General features: G+C 41.8%; 1 protein-coding gene across 1 annotated transcript; it reads right to left on the bottom strand.

Annotated features, from left to right (window-relative positions):
* Positions 1 to 248: 248 nt before the first annotated feature.
* On the bottom strand, positions 249 to 6,846 carry LOC116376498 (uncharacterized). The gene is made up of 2 exons (XM_031836890.1): positions 6,667 to 6,846; positions 249 to 4,486 (listed from the first exon to the last, which is right to left on the bottom strand). Exon 2 carries the CDS (start codon positions 4,355 to 4,357, stop codon positions 2,495 to 2,497), a length of 1,863 nt encoding a protein of 620 aa, XP_031692750.1. The 5' UTR covers positions 4,358 to 4,486; positions 6,667 to 6,846; the 3' UTR covers positions 249 to 2,494.
* Positions 6,847 to 16,741: the final 9,895 nt, after the last annotated feature.

The raw sequence follows: 16,741 nt of genomic DNA, 5'->3' as shown, positions 1-16,741 counted from the left end.
GTGGAAACTCCCTCCAAGCCAATGCTTACACCAATCATGTGCTTGTAAATCCATTATGGGGAGTGTGCAAGTACACACTTCTGGAAAAGGGTGGAGAATTGGGTGGCCATGGTCCTCTGAGTGGAGCAGGTTAATGGAACAGCTACACAGAATGTTTTATGTATCCCTCTGGAGCTCAACATTAAAATATTAAAATTGACAGATGGCTTCTGGCTCTGAGACAGCACAATTATCTCTCAAGCACTAGGTTAAGTATATTCTGATTTATTATAGGACAGATAGTGCTGAAACCCATCAAACTCTTACTTGTGATAATAACAAAATGTCCAAAAATACATTGTTACAATCTGCCATGAAGTAAGATTAAGCTGAGGCTGTAAGAACAATAAAGTAGTACCCCACCCTCCCAATCAAATGGCAAACTATTATTGTGCCTTAATTAACAGAGAAGAAGCATGATGAGAAGAAACTGAGAAACTAAACAGAACTGTAATGGTTCAAATGGGTAGCTTCTTGATGATAGGTAGGTTATAATTAAATATAAGATGGCTCTATCGCTATAGAAACACACTGCCGACTTCACTGTGGAAGATCATTTTCACATGTTGCAGCTAAAAATAGGTGGATCAGGAGTGAGATTATGCATGTCTGTCCGATCATTTAATTGGTGACAGTTTTCAAACAGAAAATATAGTTATATTGATAAATAAATATCCACCAGCACGTTATACACACTTAACATAAAACAACAAATCAACCAGATATTACTCACATAACTCAATTAGAAAAGGCCAATTTTTCTCTTCACAATTGAATCAATCTTCACCCGTCACATTAAAAGACTGTCAACACCCTTCACTCCTCTGAAGTGATTGCCTCCGTAGCCAGATCTCAAGGGGGTGATCACACATACAGGACATACTGCTCATGGTCAGACCAGAGAGTTGGCTCATATCATTGGATGACACATTGTTTTGGTTACGAGAGCCTGGTATCCACTTCTAATGATGTCATTGCTGTTTGCCTCACAGTCCCCCACCTGTAAAAGAGGCCTTTGGGAAACCAGCAAGCCTCCATGTATTGAATGTTCTGTTGCGTCAAGACAGATGTTTGCTGGTCTCGTTTCCAAATACTGCAAAATCTCCTCTGAAGTCCAGGAGGTCAAGCAATGATGACAGAATGACAACAAATAGCCACCTGGAGACTAGGTTGTATTTATCCAGGTACACCAGGTGTCAAACTGTGTAATCATTATTTTCCCATGACAGAATGACATTCACACAGAAAAACGACAGCACAGAGTTCTATTCGGACTAGGGTACCTAATATTTTCTTATGACAAGTTACAGGTGTAACGTTAAGCGTTGTATAGTCTCTATACACATAAGAGAGAAAGATTTTTAACTGAGCAATGTATGCTTATACATCTATTAAACAGCAACCAGAGGGCAAGACACTGGTCAATAAGAGCCTAAGACTTTCATCGTGTGAAATAATCACCATATCTTAAATACATCATCAAATGTTTGATTAATTAAAATTGGAATCGGTAGCGGTGAAACTGCCGTGACCATTTGCGATATTACAACAACGAAGACGTTACATCAACAACCAGCACTGTTTTTCCCCTCTGACATCGTTACATGTCATTGCGCGATAGAACCGCAGAGTAATGTACCACGATGCTGGTTGCTCATTGGCTCAAAACAAATGCGGCTGGGGTAGCCAGTGGCTGTTTCCCTATCGCGGATCTCAGCTTTTTAAGAACTATAGTTTATTCAGATGAACAGATAAACTTTATCTGAGAATCTGAGACTTTCTGATCTATGGGTAAATAAACCGTAATTGAGGTATAAGGACTATATTCATTCTGTATCACTGAAGAGCTACAGATTGTGCGCTAGAAATGTGAAGGTAATTTCCGATTGAGGTGACATATGCAGAGTTTACTGAGAATGCAGTCGGGAACATTGCCTTGAAAATTCAATCACGCAGTAACGCTGATTTTCTGCGATATTGATTGAATAGAGCCCTTAGTTCAATCATTTTCAAAACACACAGTCACCTTGAACAGTTAAAATGTTTGTGATGGTAATTGTGAAAATTGAGTGCCACCACTTGTACAATATAAGAGAATATATTGTAAAAATGTATTGTGTCAATACGGTTCTCTGGTTTAGATTTATATGAACAGCAGCAGTTTGGTTTGTTAACAACAAGTTGTAAACAACAATAACTTTAAAAGTGGTTTACAGATGTATACTTGTCTAATTTAAAAATATATATTTTCTCAATAATCCTGGTTCGTGTTCATTAGACACAAACGGAAGAAAACGGATTGAAACAGAAACTACTGGTTCAATAAGAAACTATAATTTCCATTTTCTGTTGCAAAATGTTTTAAAACTTTTTCCGCTGTGTGCCGTTATGAACGCAACTCGGCTGATCCAAATGGGGTCATACATACGTGTTCACAACACGCCGGAAGGGGGTGTCAAGCGTGATCTCGACTCCCTTGCGCCTCCCTGTGGACTGTGGTGGGAGTGCCTCTCTGTTCCATTGAGAGCTGCTCCATGGCAGCACTCATGACTGCCTGGACCAAGAAGCGAGCCGTCTGCACTAACAGGTTCTCTCCACACAACAAGTCCTGGTCATCCTCCGTCAGGAGGCCACTCTTGCCGCTTTCATCCCCCACCTCATGGCTATCCTGGTCGGACACATCCTGATCCGAGTCAGCCCCGGGGGTGATGCTGATGTTGGTCAAAGGCGGGCCATTTTGCACAATGTTATCTACCGTGATCATGCAGAGTGTGTCATTCTCCTCAGATGCATCAGCAGAGTCCTCAGCAGCATTCTCTGAAGAAATTATCTGATTTGAGTCTGAGGGATACTCATTCGTGTCCATGGCAACGCTGTTGAGTGTATTGATTATCGCACAGTCTGACTCAATGACCTTGTCCTTCTCTAAACACTGGATATGATCCAGTTCATCTCCTTGCATCTCGTTAGCATCCATGGTAACATTGATGACTTCACTGAGGATTGAGTCTGTGCCAGTTTTGGTAGAAGTCTCAGTTTCCCATAACTTAGTTTTGAAAGAAATCTTAGGTTCCAATATCCCTGTTTCCTTTGAATCACCCATTGGACTGGTCTCTGTATATTCTGTATCTACCTCTGGTCTTACTACTCTTGTCGGGATGGGACTCACTAGTAGGGACTCTGGGCTCGTTAGGGTGTCTGTTGGGCATTCGTTCTCGGGCTGCAGGGCACTCACTTCGGCACACACTGTCACTCTCTCTGTACATTGTCCTCTAACCTCAGCCCCCTTTTCCAGAAGCTCAACCCCATGGATGTCAGATGTGCACTGTTGTCCCCTGTCTTGTGTCCCCATTGGCTCCACCTCAGTCTCCTTGTCTCCAGTGTCCTGGTTGTCCTTGTTTCCAGTGTCCTGGTTGTCCTTGTCTCCAGTGTCCTGGTTGTCCTTCTCTCCAGTGTCCTGGTTGTCCTTGTCTCCAGTGTCCTGGGTGTCCTTGTCTTCCAGAGGGATCACAGCTGAAGGTGCCCTTCTTCCACACATCAAAAAATGCTGAAATGTCTTCCTGAAGGTCACTGACGGTTGTTGGACGTCTTCAGAGACCACCTGTACAACATTTCCCTGTTTTGGCCTTTGGCCGCGGACGTAAGACACTGTCAAGAGCCGCTTGAAGGTCGGCCACGTCCGGATGGTAAACCTGCGCCCCCTTTTCTTGACATTGTCAATGTCAGGAGCATCGCGGACACACTTGTCACTCAAGGAGATGGTGTCTTCTCCCATTGACTTTGCTTCAGTGTGAGTTAGTCTCTCAGCTTGTACAACTCCCTGGTCACCACCCTGGAGTGAAGTTTTTGCAGCGTACTTCTTCCTTTGTCTTCTGACACAAATGAGAGCCGGGGAAAATAACCTTCTCCAGCCATGCTTTGTTGATTTCCTCGTCTTACTGTGTCCTTCCAATTGGCCTTCACTGGTCTCATCCTCATCTGAGGTGGAGCGCCACCTTGAGGGCCCAGTGGGTAGTTCAGATGAAGCTTGATCCTCATCCATTTTTGAGGTTGTACAGATGTCGTCTGAAGTGGCTACAGGTTGTGATGATCCCGTCTCTCCAGCTTCTATATTTGACTGTTTGATGGAGGAATCTATCTGACTTCCATTGATGATGTTCACTCTTTTGTTTCTCTTCTTAGAATGAGCCTCAGACCTATCACCTCTCTGGTTGTTGGATTTTGATTTGCCCAGGAGGAGTCTGGGTGGACCGGTCAACTTCCTCTTCAAAACAACGTTTTTCTGACGCTGTCCATCTTGGTCCCCCTCAGTCGCCATTGGTTAGTTTATAGCCCAGCACCAAAGTGAATGCTACTGATGGCTTAGAAATAAAGAACGCACCTCACTTATACACAGCACGCTGTCATTGAAAAGTTCTCTCTTCTAATTACCAACAAATCCTCAAACCTGGGGAAAATCAACAGAAAAGGACTCAATTAGAATTGTAATTGTCATGTACATTGCCATGTTAATTCATTCATTCCAAATGCTGATTAACCTTCAGTTATGCCCAAAGCTACTGTAATCATGTATGTACAGCATTAAGCATTTAGTCTACATAAAATACATTGAGCTCCAAAAGTATTGGGACAGTGACACATTTGTTGTTGTTTCCAGAACTTTGGATTTGAAATTATACAATGACTATGAGATTAATGTGCAGACTATCAGCTTTAATTTGAGGCTATTTTCATCCATATCAGGTGAAACTATAGCATTTTTGTACACAGTTCCTCTATTTTAGGGGACCAAAGGTATTGGGACAAGCTTAAAGTAGTCAAAAGTTTTGCATTTGGTCCCAAATTTCTAGTACACAATGATTACATCAAGCCTGTGACTCTACAAACTTGTTGGATGCATTTGCTGTTTGTTTTGGTTGTGTTTCAGATTATTTTGTGCCCAATAGAAATGAATGGTGAATAATGTATTGTGTCATTTTGGAGTTACCTTTAACTGTAAATAACAATAGAGAATGTTTCTTAACGCTTCTACATTAATGTGGATGCTACCATGATTACAGATAGTCCTGAATGAATCGGGAATAATGATGAGTGACAAAGTTACAACCACACAAGACATGCTAACCGCTCACCATTACAATAAAAGGGGATATTCGCATTAGGAGGGGGTATGATATTTGTGTATCTAACTTTCTCACTTATTATTATTCATGATTCAGTGACTATCCGTAACCATGGTAGCATCCACATTAACGTAAAAGTTTTATTTTATTCTTATTTACAATAAAAGTGACTTCAAAATGACACAATACATTATTTACCATTAATTTCTATTGGGCACAAAATAATCTGAAATACAACCAAAACAAACAACAGAGGCATCCAACAACTTTGTAGAGTCACAAGCTTGATGTATCGCGTGCTAGGAATATGGGACCAACTACGAAACGTTTGACTACTTTAATACACAGTAGTGAATTTGTCCCAATACTTTTGGTCCCCTAAAATGGGGGACTGGGTACAAAAAGTGTTGTAATTTCTAAACGGTTCACCCGATATGGATGAAAATACCCTCAAATAAAAACTGTCAGTCTGCACTGTAACCTCATAGTCGTTGTGTCATTTCAAATCCAAAGTGCTGGAGTACAGAGCCACAACAACAACAACACATGTGTCACAGTTCCAATACTTTTGGAGTTCACTGTATATAAGATCACTTGAACAAATTGAACAAAGTATTTTCATAAACTGACTGACAGAAGTTAGTCTTTGAGACAGCTTTCGGTCTGATATAACTGAAGTAAACATTTAAGTTGTCAGTTTCATATCACATTGTTCTCAGAAAAAGCTGTCAATCTGACTCAGACTGATAATGTATAATTAAATTACACAGATGTTTTCATAAACATGCCTCTTAGCATGATGGACAAGACAATTACAGGCTGGCTCAGTTGACTCATCCTGTTTACCTTGTTATAAATGGCTGCTTAGTTGATAGTTTTCCTTGAATGATCACAAGATACAGTACGTAGCTGTGTCCTTTATCTAAGATTGAATTACTATATTAAATAATTTATTGATCTGAAAATGAGACAAATATGCATAACCAAAAATGTATAGGGCCATTTAGCCTATCTGAAGGCAGACAATTATAGTCATATTTCAAGCACCACCTGGCATATATAATGTATTATAATGTTGTCCCCTTCATAATGAATTCATTGAAAAATCATTGGCTCAATATCAGACAGGCTATCAGTTTTTCATTTCTAATATCTAATACATTTCAGTTAAGATAATTCCAATGATCCAAGCTCTCATCAGGCTATTGCATTGAATGAGTTTAGGATATTGGATTATGCAAAGCACATGCTACAGTTATCATGCTATCAGTAATATGCTGTAATTTATATTTTTGGTTACAATTTATATTTTTCCTTTCATTTAGGCTGATGAAGCTTGCTTGCATTTATGGCGCCAAATGATCTTTACCAACTAAACGATGAACCCTGCACTCCCTCTCACCACCTTGCTTCACATGCGAAACGGAGAGATGACATGCTTGGTTGAGTTTTAAATCTATTTACTGGTCAACAGTAATATCCTGGAAATATACGTATAGCCTACCTGGGTCTACCTGATAAAGCCTAATCCTGAAGAACAAAATTAGTCGGAGGTTATCGGTTGGCGTTGACGGCTATAGTAGAAATCTCCAGTTTCCTTCAACTACAGTGCGCCCCTGCCACTGCCAGGCTTGAGTATCCTTTTCAAACCCATGCTTGCTCCCTGCCTGCAGCGAGCGAGAGAGACTCCGGCGAGCAGCACGCAGGTAGTGTACCGCCCAGTTTCCATGGAAACCAGGTGGTTGACAGTTTATTTAGAGAAATGTGTCATTCAATAAAAATGTGGAATGCGTGGAGGCCTCCTAATCATATAAACGTTACGGAGGCAGGACAGAATGGACTAGAGTAGCCTTGCTATCCAATTTCTGTAATGTCTTTAGATGGTATGCATTTAATATTCAGTTTTGTCTCTTTCAGTTGCTCCATCCATGAAAACACACATTTCCATCATTTAAAACGTATAGGAGTACCGACAATTCATTAATACACGTTTTAGCATGTTTGTGTGCAGATGGTTGCATGTGAGATATCAAGATTTAGATGCAATGAAAAATGCACTGGCACCATATTTAAAAAAATGCAGAACTGACATAGTGGAAGAGACATTTTCATTAGTGTAAAATAAAACAAGTAAAGTAGAAAATGTAAAAAAATAAATCCCATCTTTCAAATCAGACACGCCCCACCTACAGTATTTTACAAAATAATCTTTTAAAAAGTCATAGATTAGTAACCATGTCGCTAAAATTGCTTAATTTATTTCATGAAATGTGTCATGTTTAGCCCTGAAGAAGACTCTGTGGAAGATGAGTTAGCTATAGAAACTATCTGTTTAATTTTTGTACACTGTGACTTCAACTTCCACTGTGAGTTCACATCAGAGTTCCCTCATTCAAGTAAATTAAAGGTCACATAACCTACCAAGGTCACATAACCTACCAAGGTCACATAACCTACCAAGGTCACATAACCTACCAAGGTCACATAACCTATATAGAACATAGAGTAGGTCGATTTTTGTAGACAAACAGTACAGCATCTCATTGACATATTGATTCATATAAGACATGTGGTCTTAATGAACCATAGATGTTTACCCAAGCTGCCACTATTATTGCCCATGTCTCAATGCTTTAATAACAGTCACCCTAACCTCTGAAAAAGAGTCAACTGAAGATGAGGTATGAGGTAGGAGGTAAGGAGGTAGATGGTAAGGAGGTAGGAGGTGAGGAGGTGGTTAAAGGCTTATACATGTAAATATAATCAATTCAGTATATTTCTATGGCAGAAGGTACATTGTGAAGTGTTCCAAGAAATGAATGAAGGAGTCGTAAACAAAACGCATTGGGGGCCTTGGCAACTACAACGGACCACCTGATCATGATACTGTACCATCTTGAGAGCAAAAATAGACCACTGACAGATGGCACGGCCATATAACCATAACCATATGAATGGATATTGACATCATAAAGACAATTACAGTGCTTTCACACCATTTTGACTTATCCATAAATGTTGGTGTGTAACAGCCTGAATTTAAAATGGATTAGACTGAGATGTTTTGTCACTGGCCTACACACAATACCCCATCATTTCGAAATTTGAATTTTGTTTCTAGAAATATCTTGAAATGAATAAAACATTTAAGCTGAAATGTCTTGAGTCAGTAAGTATTCAACCCCTTTGTTATGGAAAGCCAAAATAAGTTTAGGAGTAGAAATGTGCTTAACAAATTGCATAATACGTTGCATGGACTCATTCTGTGTTCAATAATAGTGGTTAACATGATTTTTGAGTAACTACCCCATCTCTGTACCCCTCACATCTGTAAGGTCCCTCAATCGAGTAGTGAATTTTAAGCACAGATTCAACCACAAAGACCAGCATGGTGAAGTTATTCAGTAGGCTTTGGATGGTGTATCAATACACCCAGTCAATACAAAGATACAGGCGTCCTTCCTAACTCAGTTGCCAGAGAGGAAGGAAACCGCTCAGGGATTTCACCATGAGGCCAATGGTGATTTTAAAACAGTTACATGGTTTAACTTCTTTCGAGATAGGGGGCGCTCTTTTAATTTTTGGATAAAAAACGTTCCCGTTTTAAACAAGATATTTTGTCACGAAAAGATGCTCGACTATGCATGTAATTGACAGCTTTGGAAAGAAAAAACTCTGACGTTTCCAAAACAGCAAAGATATTATCTGTGAGTGCCCCAGAACTAATGCTACAGGCGAAACCAAGATGAAATTTCATACAGGAAATGCCCCAGATTCTGAAGGCGCTGTGTTCCAATGTCTCCTTATATGGCTGTGAATGCGCCAGGAATGAGCCTGCCCTTTCTGTCGTTTCCTCAAGGTGTCTGCAGCATTGTGACGTATTTGTAGGCATATCATTGGAAGATTGACCATAAGAGACTACATTTACCAGGTGTCCGCCCGGTGTCCTGCGTCGAAATTATTGCGAATCTCCAGGTCCATGCGCATTCCATTTCTTCAGAGGAGAAAGTAAACTGCCACGAATGGTGGTGGCTGCATCATGAATTGAATTCAGGCACTATTTCTAAATCTCTTGCAAGGTAATCAGATGGATTCAGCATCTGTAATATATCGGTTAATGGTTAGGTGTGGGCCATATTTGGAACATAATGTGCTCCAAGGTCTCCTGGGTAGGAACAGAACAGTAACAAAACAATCAGTATAGAGACTAGGTTAGCCTTCAGCTGAGAGGATTGAAAATGTGAACTTTCTCCCTTTAACTTTATTTTTCAGCTCTTGACTAAAACTTTTTGAGGTAAAAATGTGTGATTTTACCCTGGAGTTCTGGTGCTGTATACTTACAGAGTGGGCAGGCTTTAGTTCTAGCTCTGCACTAGTACACGTGATTGAACGAACCAACTAATATTCAAGCTCTTATTTTAGGATTGGGGCTAAAAACACACAACACACTTTTTTTCGTACTACCACAATAGTTTAACGAAGGGCCACTAACCAGAGAGTGTTTTTACTGAATGTGGAATGTTGTGCCACTATATGATAATAATAGTAGGAACATTATCAATACTGTTGCCTTTCATCAAATAATTCACAAGCATTATTTACAAGCAAAGCTTAAAAGAGTCACCAGTTACTTGCTGACGAGTTCATGTCTGCATCCCAAACGGCATTTTCGTAACGGTGCCCCGTAGGAATCAAGTGCACCTAATAGGGCACTACTTTAGACCAGGACCGTTGGTTCTCTAGTCGAAAGCAGTGCACTATGTAGGGAATAAGGTGCCATTTGGAAGTACTCGACGAGCAACGTCAGATGACTCAGTGCATCATCATGAGGGATAAAAGAGACATGAGATAATACAACCTTTAAAGGATCCCTTGTCTTAGCTATGCATGATGAGATGACAACAATACTGAATACGGGTTGGTCGTTCTGATGCGTTGGCCAAATGAACAGCATGAGAGTTGTTGAGTCAACGTATTGAATAACATTGAATATATTGAATATATTTCCTGGGGCTGGTCGAGCAGCTAACAGCCGCTGCCTGCAGCACATAAACATCCCTCTAATGTCTCCAGAGGACTTGCTCTGACGTGGAGCAGAGTTTAGGCCTCTTGTACTGTTCGGCCTCATTTACATAACAATGAGCCATTGTGAACATGGGTTTACACCTTTGACAGTTAACACCTTTCGAACAAAGCAACTGTCTTGATAATGCAGAGGTTGTTGATTCTTCTCTTCACAAGTCCTCACTGTCAACCCTAGCTATGGAAACACAGTTTCCCTATTATAACACCATGGTGTATACACCAATAGTGGAACACTGGTGTTACAGTCGAAAAGCAGTTTAAAAGTTTGAATCCTGGACCCTCCTGTAATCTGTATTTCCATCTCTCTCTTCACCCTCATTCAATTCTACTAATATTTAAATTAAATTAAAAAACATCTATATTTTTAAGAATATTGAATGTACAATGTGTGTCCATAGTCATACGATACAAAGCTGTGAGATTTCCCCCTTCTCAACTCGAATGCCTGTGTCACGTTTTTTATAAGGATTGGACCAAGGTGCAGCGTGTTATGCGTACATTCTTATTTATTTAACGAATGAACACTGAACACTGAACAAACTAACAAAATAATAAAACGAACCGTGAAGCTATACGAATAGTGCAGACAGGCAACTAAACATAGAACAAGATCCCACAAACACCAAAAGGGAAATGGCTACCTAAATATGATCCCCAATCAGAGACAACGATAAACAGCTGCCTCTGATTGGGAACAATATCAGGCCACCATAAACATACAAATACCTAGACCTACAAAACCCTAGACATACAAAAACCCTAGACAATGCAAAAACTAGCGTATCCACCCTAGTCACACCCTGACCTAACCAAAATATAAAGAAATCAGAGATATCTCAGGTGACAGCCTGAAAGAAACAAGAGGATATTTCCTGTTATCAATTACATTTCAGTCATTTAACCGATGCTCTTATCCAGAGCGACTTACAGTAGTAGTGTGTTCATACATTTTTATAATGGTGCCCCGTAGGAATCAAACCCACAACCCTGGCATTGCAAATGCCATGCTCTACCAACTGAGCCACACGGAACCACCCCAAATGTGTCTAATGCGTGAGGATAATTGGCACATGAGTGTTGCTGTTTTTGATTGGTCGTAAATCACTCATATCTGACGACTGGCATGCCTGCCTGGGGTGTAGCTGTCGGTGAGTTGGTGAGAGCAAAGGCAACTGATCAATAACAGACCTCAGCCACTTTCTCACTTTCTCACTTTCTCTCTCTCTAACGTGTGTGTTGTTTGAACAGATATACAGTGTAACAGTGTTGCTTCCGTCCCACCTGGGCTCGAACCAGGGACTCTCTTACACTACATGACCAAAAGTATGTGGACATCTGCTCGTCGAACATCATGGGCATTAATATGGAGTTGGTCCCCCCTATGCTGCTATAACAGCCTCCACTCTTCTGGGAAGGCTTTCCACTAGATGTTGGAACATTGCTGCAGGGACTTGCTTCCATTCAGCCATCAGCTGTGCCCTGGACACCATTTGTGAATTGATCGCCCCCCATCTAGCTTCAGAGTTTGTTCTGTTAGGTGACCTAAACTGGGATATGCTTAACACCCCGCCAGTCCTACAATCTAAGCTAGATGCCCTCAATCTCACACAAATCATCAAGGAACCCACCAGGTACAACCCTAACTCTGTAAACAAGGGCACCCTCATAGACGTCATCCTGACCAACTGGCCCTCCAAATACACCTCCGCTGTCTTCAACCAGGATCTCAGCGATCACTGCCTCATTGCCTGTATCCGCTACGGAGCCGCAGTCAAACGACCACCCCTCATCACTGTCAAACGCTCCCTAAAACACTTCTGTGAGCAGGCCTTTCTAATCGACCTGGCCCGGGTATCCTGGAAGGACATTGACCTCATCCCGTCAGTTGAGGATGCCTGGTCATTCTTTAAAAGTAACTTCCTCACCATTTTAGATAAGCATGCTCCGTTCAAAAAATGCAGAACTAAGAACAGATACAGCCCTTGGTTCACCCCAGACCTGACTGCCCTCGACCAGCACAAAAACATCCTGTGGCGGACTGCAATAGCATCGAATAGTCCCCGTGATATGCAACTGTTCAGGGAAGTCCGGAACCAATACACGCAGTCAGTCAGGAAAGCTAAGGCCAGCTTCTTCAGGCAGAAGTTTGCATCCTGTAGCTCCAACTCCAAAAAGTTCTGGGACACTGTGAAGTCCATGGAGAACAAGAGCACCTCCTCCCAGCTGCCCACTGCACTGAGGCTAGGTAACACGGTCACCACTGATAAATCCATGATTATCGAAAACTTCAATAAGCATTTCTCAACGGCTGGCCATGCCTTCCGCCTGGCTACTTCAACCTCGGCCAACAGCTCCGCCCCCCCCGCAGCTCCTCGCCCAAGCCTCTCCAGGTTCTCCTTTACCCAAATCCAGATAGCAGATGTTCTGAAAGAGCTGCAAAACCTGGACCCGTACAAATCAGCTGGGCTTGACAATCTGGACCCTCTATTTCTGAAACTATCTGCCACCATTGTCGCAACCCCTATTACCAGCCTGTTCAACCTCTCTTTCATCTCGTCTGAGATCCCCAAGGATTGGAAAGCTGCCGCAGTCATCCCCCTCTTCAAAGGGGGAGACACCCTGGACCCAAACTGTTACAGACCTATATCCATCCTGCCCTGCCTATCTAAGGTCTTCGAAAGCCAAGTCAACAAACACGTCACTGACCATCTCGAATCCCACCGTACCTTCTCCGCTGTGCAATCTGGTTTCCGAGCCGGTCATGGGTGCACCTCAGCCACACTCAAGGTACTAAACGACATCATAACCGCCATCGATAAAAGACAGTACTGTGCAGCCGTCTTCATCGACCTCGCCAAGGCTTTCGACTCTGTCAATCACCATATTCTTATCGGCAGACTCAGTAGCCTCGGTTTTTCGGATGACTGCCTTGCCTGGTTCACCAATTACTTTGCAGACAGAGTTCAGTGTGTCAAATCGGAGGGCATGCTGTCCGGTCCTCTGGCAGTCTCTATGGGGGTGCCACAGGGTTCAATTCTCGGGCCGAGTCTTTTCTCTGTGTATATCAATGATGTTGCTCTTGCTGCGGGCGATTCCCTGATCCACCTCTACGCAGACGACACCATTCTATATACTTTCGGCCCGTCTTTGGACACTGTGCTATCTAACCTCCAAACAAGCTTCAATGCCATACAACACTCCTTCCGTGGCCTCCAACTGCTCTTAAACGCTAGTAAAACCAAATGCATGCTTTTCAACCGGTCGCTGCCTGCACCTGCATGCCCGACTAGCATCACCACCCTGGATGGTTCCGACCTAGAATATGTGGACGTCTATAAGTACCTAGGTGTCTGGCTAGACTGCAAACTCTCCTTCCAGACTCATATCAAACATCTCCAATCGAAAATCAAATCAAGAGTCGGCTTTCTATTCCGCAACAAAGCCTCCTTCACTCAAGCCGCCAAGCTTACCCTAGTAAAACTGACTATCCTACCGATCCTCGACTTCGGCGATGTCATCTACAAAATGGCTTCCAACACTCTACTCAGCAAACTGGATGCAGTCTATCACAGTGCCATCCGTTTTGTCACTAAAGCACCTTATACTACCCACCACTGCGACTTGTATGCTCTAGTCGGCTGGCCCTCGCTACATATTCGTCGCCAGACCCACTGGCTCCAGGTCATCTACAAGTCTATGCTAGGTAAAGCTCCGCCTTATCTCAGCTCACTGGTCACGATGGCAACACCCATCCGTAGCACGCGCTCCAGCAGGTGTATCTCACTGATCATCCCTAAAGCCAACACCTCATTTGGCCGCCTTTCGTTCCAGTACTCTGCTGCCTGTGACTGGAACGAATTGCAAAAATCGCTGAAGTTGGAGACTTTTATCTCCCTCACCAACTTCAAACATCAGCTATCTGAGCAGCTAACCGATCGCTGCAGCTGTACATAGTCTATTGGTAAATAGCCCACCCTTTTCACCTACCTCATCCCCGTACTGTTTTTATTTATTTACTTTTCTGCTCTTCTGCACACCAATATCTCTACCTGTACATGACCATCTGATCTTTTATCACTCCAGTGTTAATCTGCAAAATTGTAATTATTTGCCTACCTCCTCATGCCTTTTGCACACATTGTATATAGACCCCCCCTTCGTTTTCTACTGTGTTATTGACTTGTTAATTGTTTACTCCATGTGTAACTCTTTGTTGTATGCTCACACTGCTATGCTTTATCTTGGCCAGGTCGCAGTTGCAAATGAGAACTTGTTCTCAACTAGCCTACCTGGTTAAATAAAGGTGAAATAAAAATAAAAAAAAATAAAAAAAAAAAAGCATTAGTGAGGTCGGTTACTAATGTTGTGGGATTAGGCCTGGCTCGCAGTTGGCGTTCCAATTCATCCTGAAGGTGTTCGATGGGGTTGAGGCTAATCAAGTTCTTCCACAACGATCGCGACAAACCATTTCTGTATGGACCTTACTTTGTGCATGAGGGCATTGTCATGCTGGGGCCTTCCCCAAACTGTTGCTACAAAGTTGGAAGCACAGAATCGTCTAGAATGTCATTATATGCTGTAGCGTTAAGATTTCCCTTCACTGGAACTAAGGGGCCTATCCCGAACCATGAAAACAGCCCCAGACCATTATTCCTCCTCCACCAAACTTCACATTTGACACTATGCATTGGGGCAGGTAGCATTCTACTGACATCCGCCAAACCCAGATTAATCCTTTGGACTGCCAGATGGTGAAGCTTGATTCATCACTCCAGAGAACACGTTTCCACAATTTGTCAAATTTATTTCCTTTGTAATGCGTTTGAGCCAATTAGTTGTGTTGTGACAAGGTAAAGGTGGTACACTGAAGATAGCCCTATTTGGTAAAAGGTCAAGTCCATATTATGATAAGAACAGCTCAAATAAGCAAAGAGAAATGACAGTCCATTATTACTTTAAGACATGAAGCTCAGTCAATCCGGACAATTTCAAGAACTTTGAAAGTGCAGTCGCAAAAACCATCAAGTGCTATGATGAACCTGGCTCTCATGAGGACCGCCACAGGAAAAAAAGATTCAGAGTTACCTCTGCTTCAGAGGATACATTCTTTAGAGTTAACTGCACCTCAGATTGCAGCCCAAATAAATGCTTCACAGAGTTCAAGTAACAGACACATCTCAACATGAACTGTTCAGAGGAGACTGCATGATCAGGCCTTCATGGTTGAATTGCTGCAAAGAAACCACTACTAAAGGACACAAATAATAAGAAGAGACTTGGCCAACAAACACGAGCAATGGACATTAGACCATTGCCATTGGAACACATGAGTGATGGTTGCTGATAATGGGCCTCTGATTGCCTATGTAGATATTCCACACAAAAAATCTGCCGTTTTCAGCTACAATAGTCATTTACAACATTAACAATGTCAACACTGTATTTTTGATTAGTTATCTTAATGGACAAAAATGTGCTTTTCTTTCAAAAACAAGGACATTTCTAAGTGACCCCAAACTTTTGAACGGTAGTATATATATGATTATTTATTTTTGGGCCTTTTTTGCATGTTATTTTGGTATTAATATATGTCACACATCAGTTTGCAAACAATATAAAAAAATGAATATCACTGAGTTAATAAAGCCGCATACAAACATGGTCTCTCTTTTTCTTTCTTGAGTCAGGAAGCTCAAATTCAAGACCCTTGGGTGCTGCCATAGAGTTACATTAGAAGTGCCCATCAAAGAAGACTCAAGGTCATTGGCCGCAGATAAAATGACATCAAATCACATTATATCTACTGTACTTTTGATTGGACTGATCATGTCAACATCATACTTTCAAAATCTTAGCTAGCAGTCATCATCATGAATCACATCGACAATCTACTGGCAAATGCTTTTCAATCCTTGTCATATGAAGAGAAATGATGAAGAGAAATTATAGATAAAACATATCGGTGCTCATCGGCCATTGGACATAAACATTACACAAGTTAGAAATCGCAAATTCAACAATGAATGGTTTGGAAGGAATCAGTGGCTTACTGCAAGTGTTGCAAAGCAATCACTAGCATGCTATTCAGTGGAGTGTGTTCCAAGTCTGGGTTTAAGGGTCTCTTTTCCAAGCTTAAAAGGATAAGCATTCAACATTGGCCATGCTGTCAATCCAGCATGACTTCTGCAGAGTTCAAAACAACTGGAAACTCGGAACTGGGAAATCTGACTTCAATGAATACAAGACAACTGGGAACTTGGGAAAAAAGGAGCTCCAACTGTGAAAATACATTTTGAACAGTCATCCAACTTAGAATTCCAAGTCAGGAACTCGGGCCTCTTTCTAGAGCTCCGACCAGAAGATCACTGACGTCATTTTTGACCTTGTTTATTTCTGAACTCCCAGTTGTCTTGAAAGCACCATAAATCCAGAGAATACCAGACTTTAATGACAAAGTTTGCCCGCGAAGGACCGCCGCGCCACCTTCCTGTTCA

Source organism: Oncorhynchus kisutch, linkage group LG12, assembly GCF_002021735.2.
Source record: "Oncorhynchus kisutch isolate 150728-3 linkage group LG12, Okis_V2, whole genome shotgun sequence".
NCBI classification, from domain to species: Eukaryota; Metazoa; Chordata; class Actinopteri; order Salmoniformes; family Salmonidae; genus Oncorhynchus; species Oncorhynchus kisutch.
The sequence above is the reverse complement of the archived record's forward strand: the minus strand, read 5'-3'. Positions and strand labels throughout refer to the sequence as shown.

What these genes read in the sequence shown, in the direction of transcription:
- LOC116376498 (XM_031836890.1), bottom strand. Translation starts at nt 4,357, where the DNA reads ATGGCGACTGAGGGGGACCAAGATGGACAGCGTCAGAAAAACGTTGTT.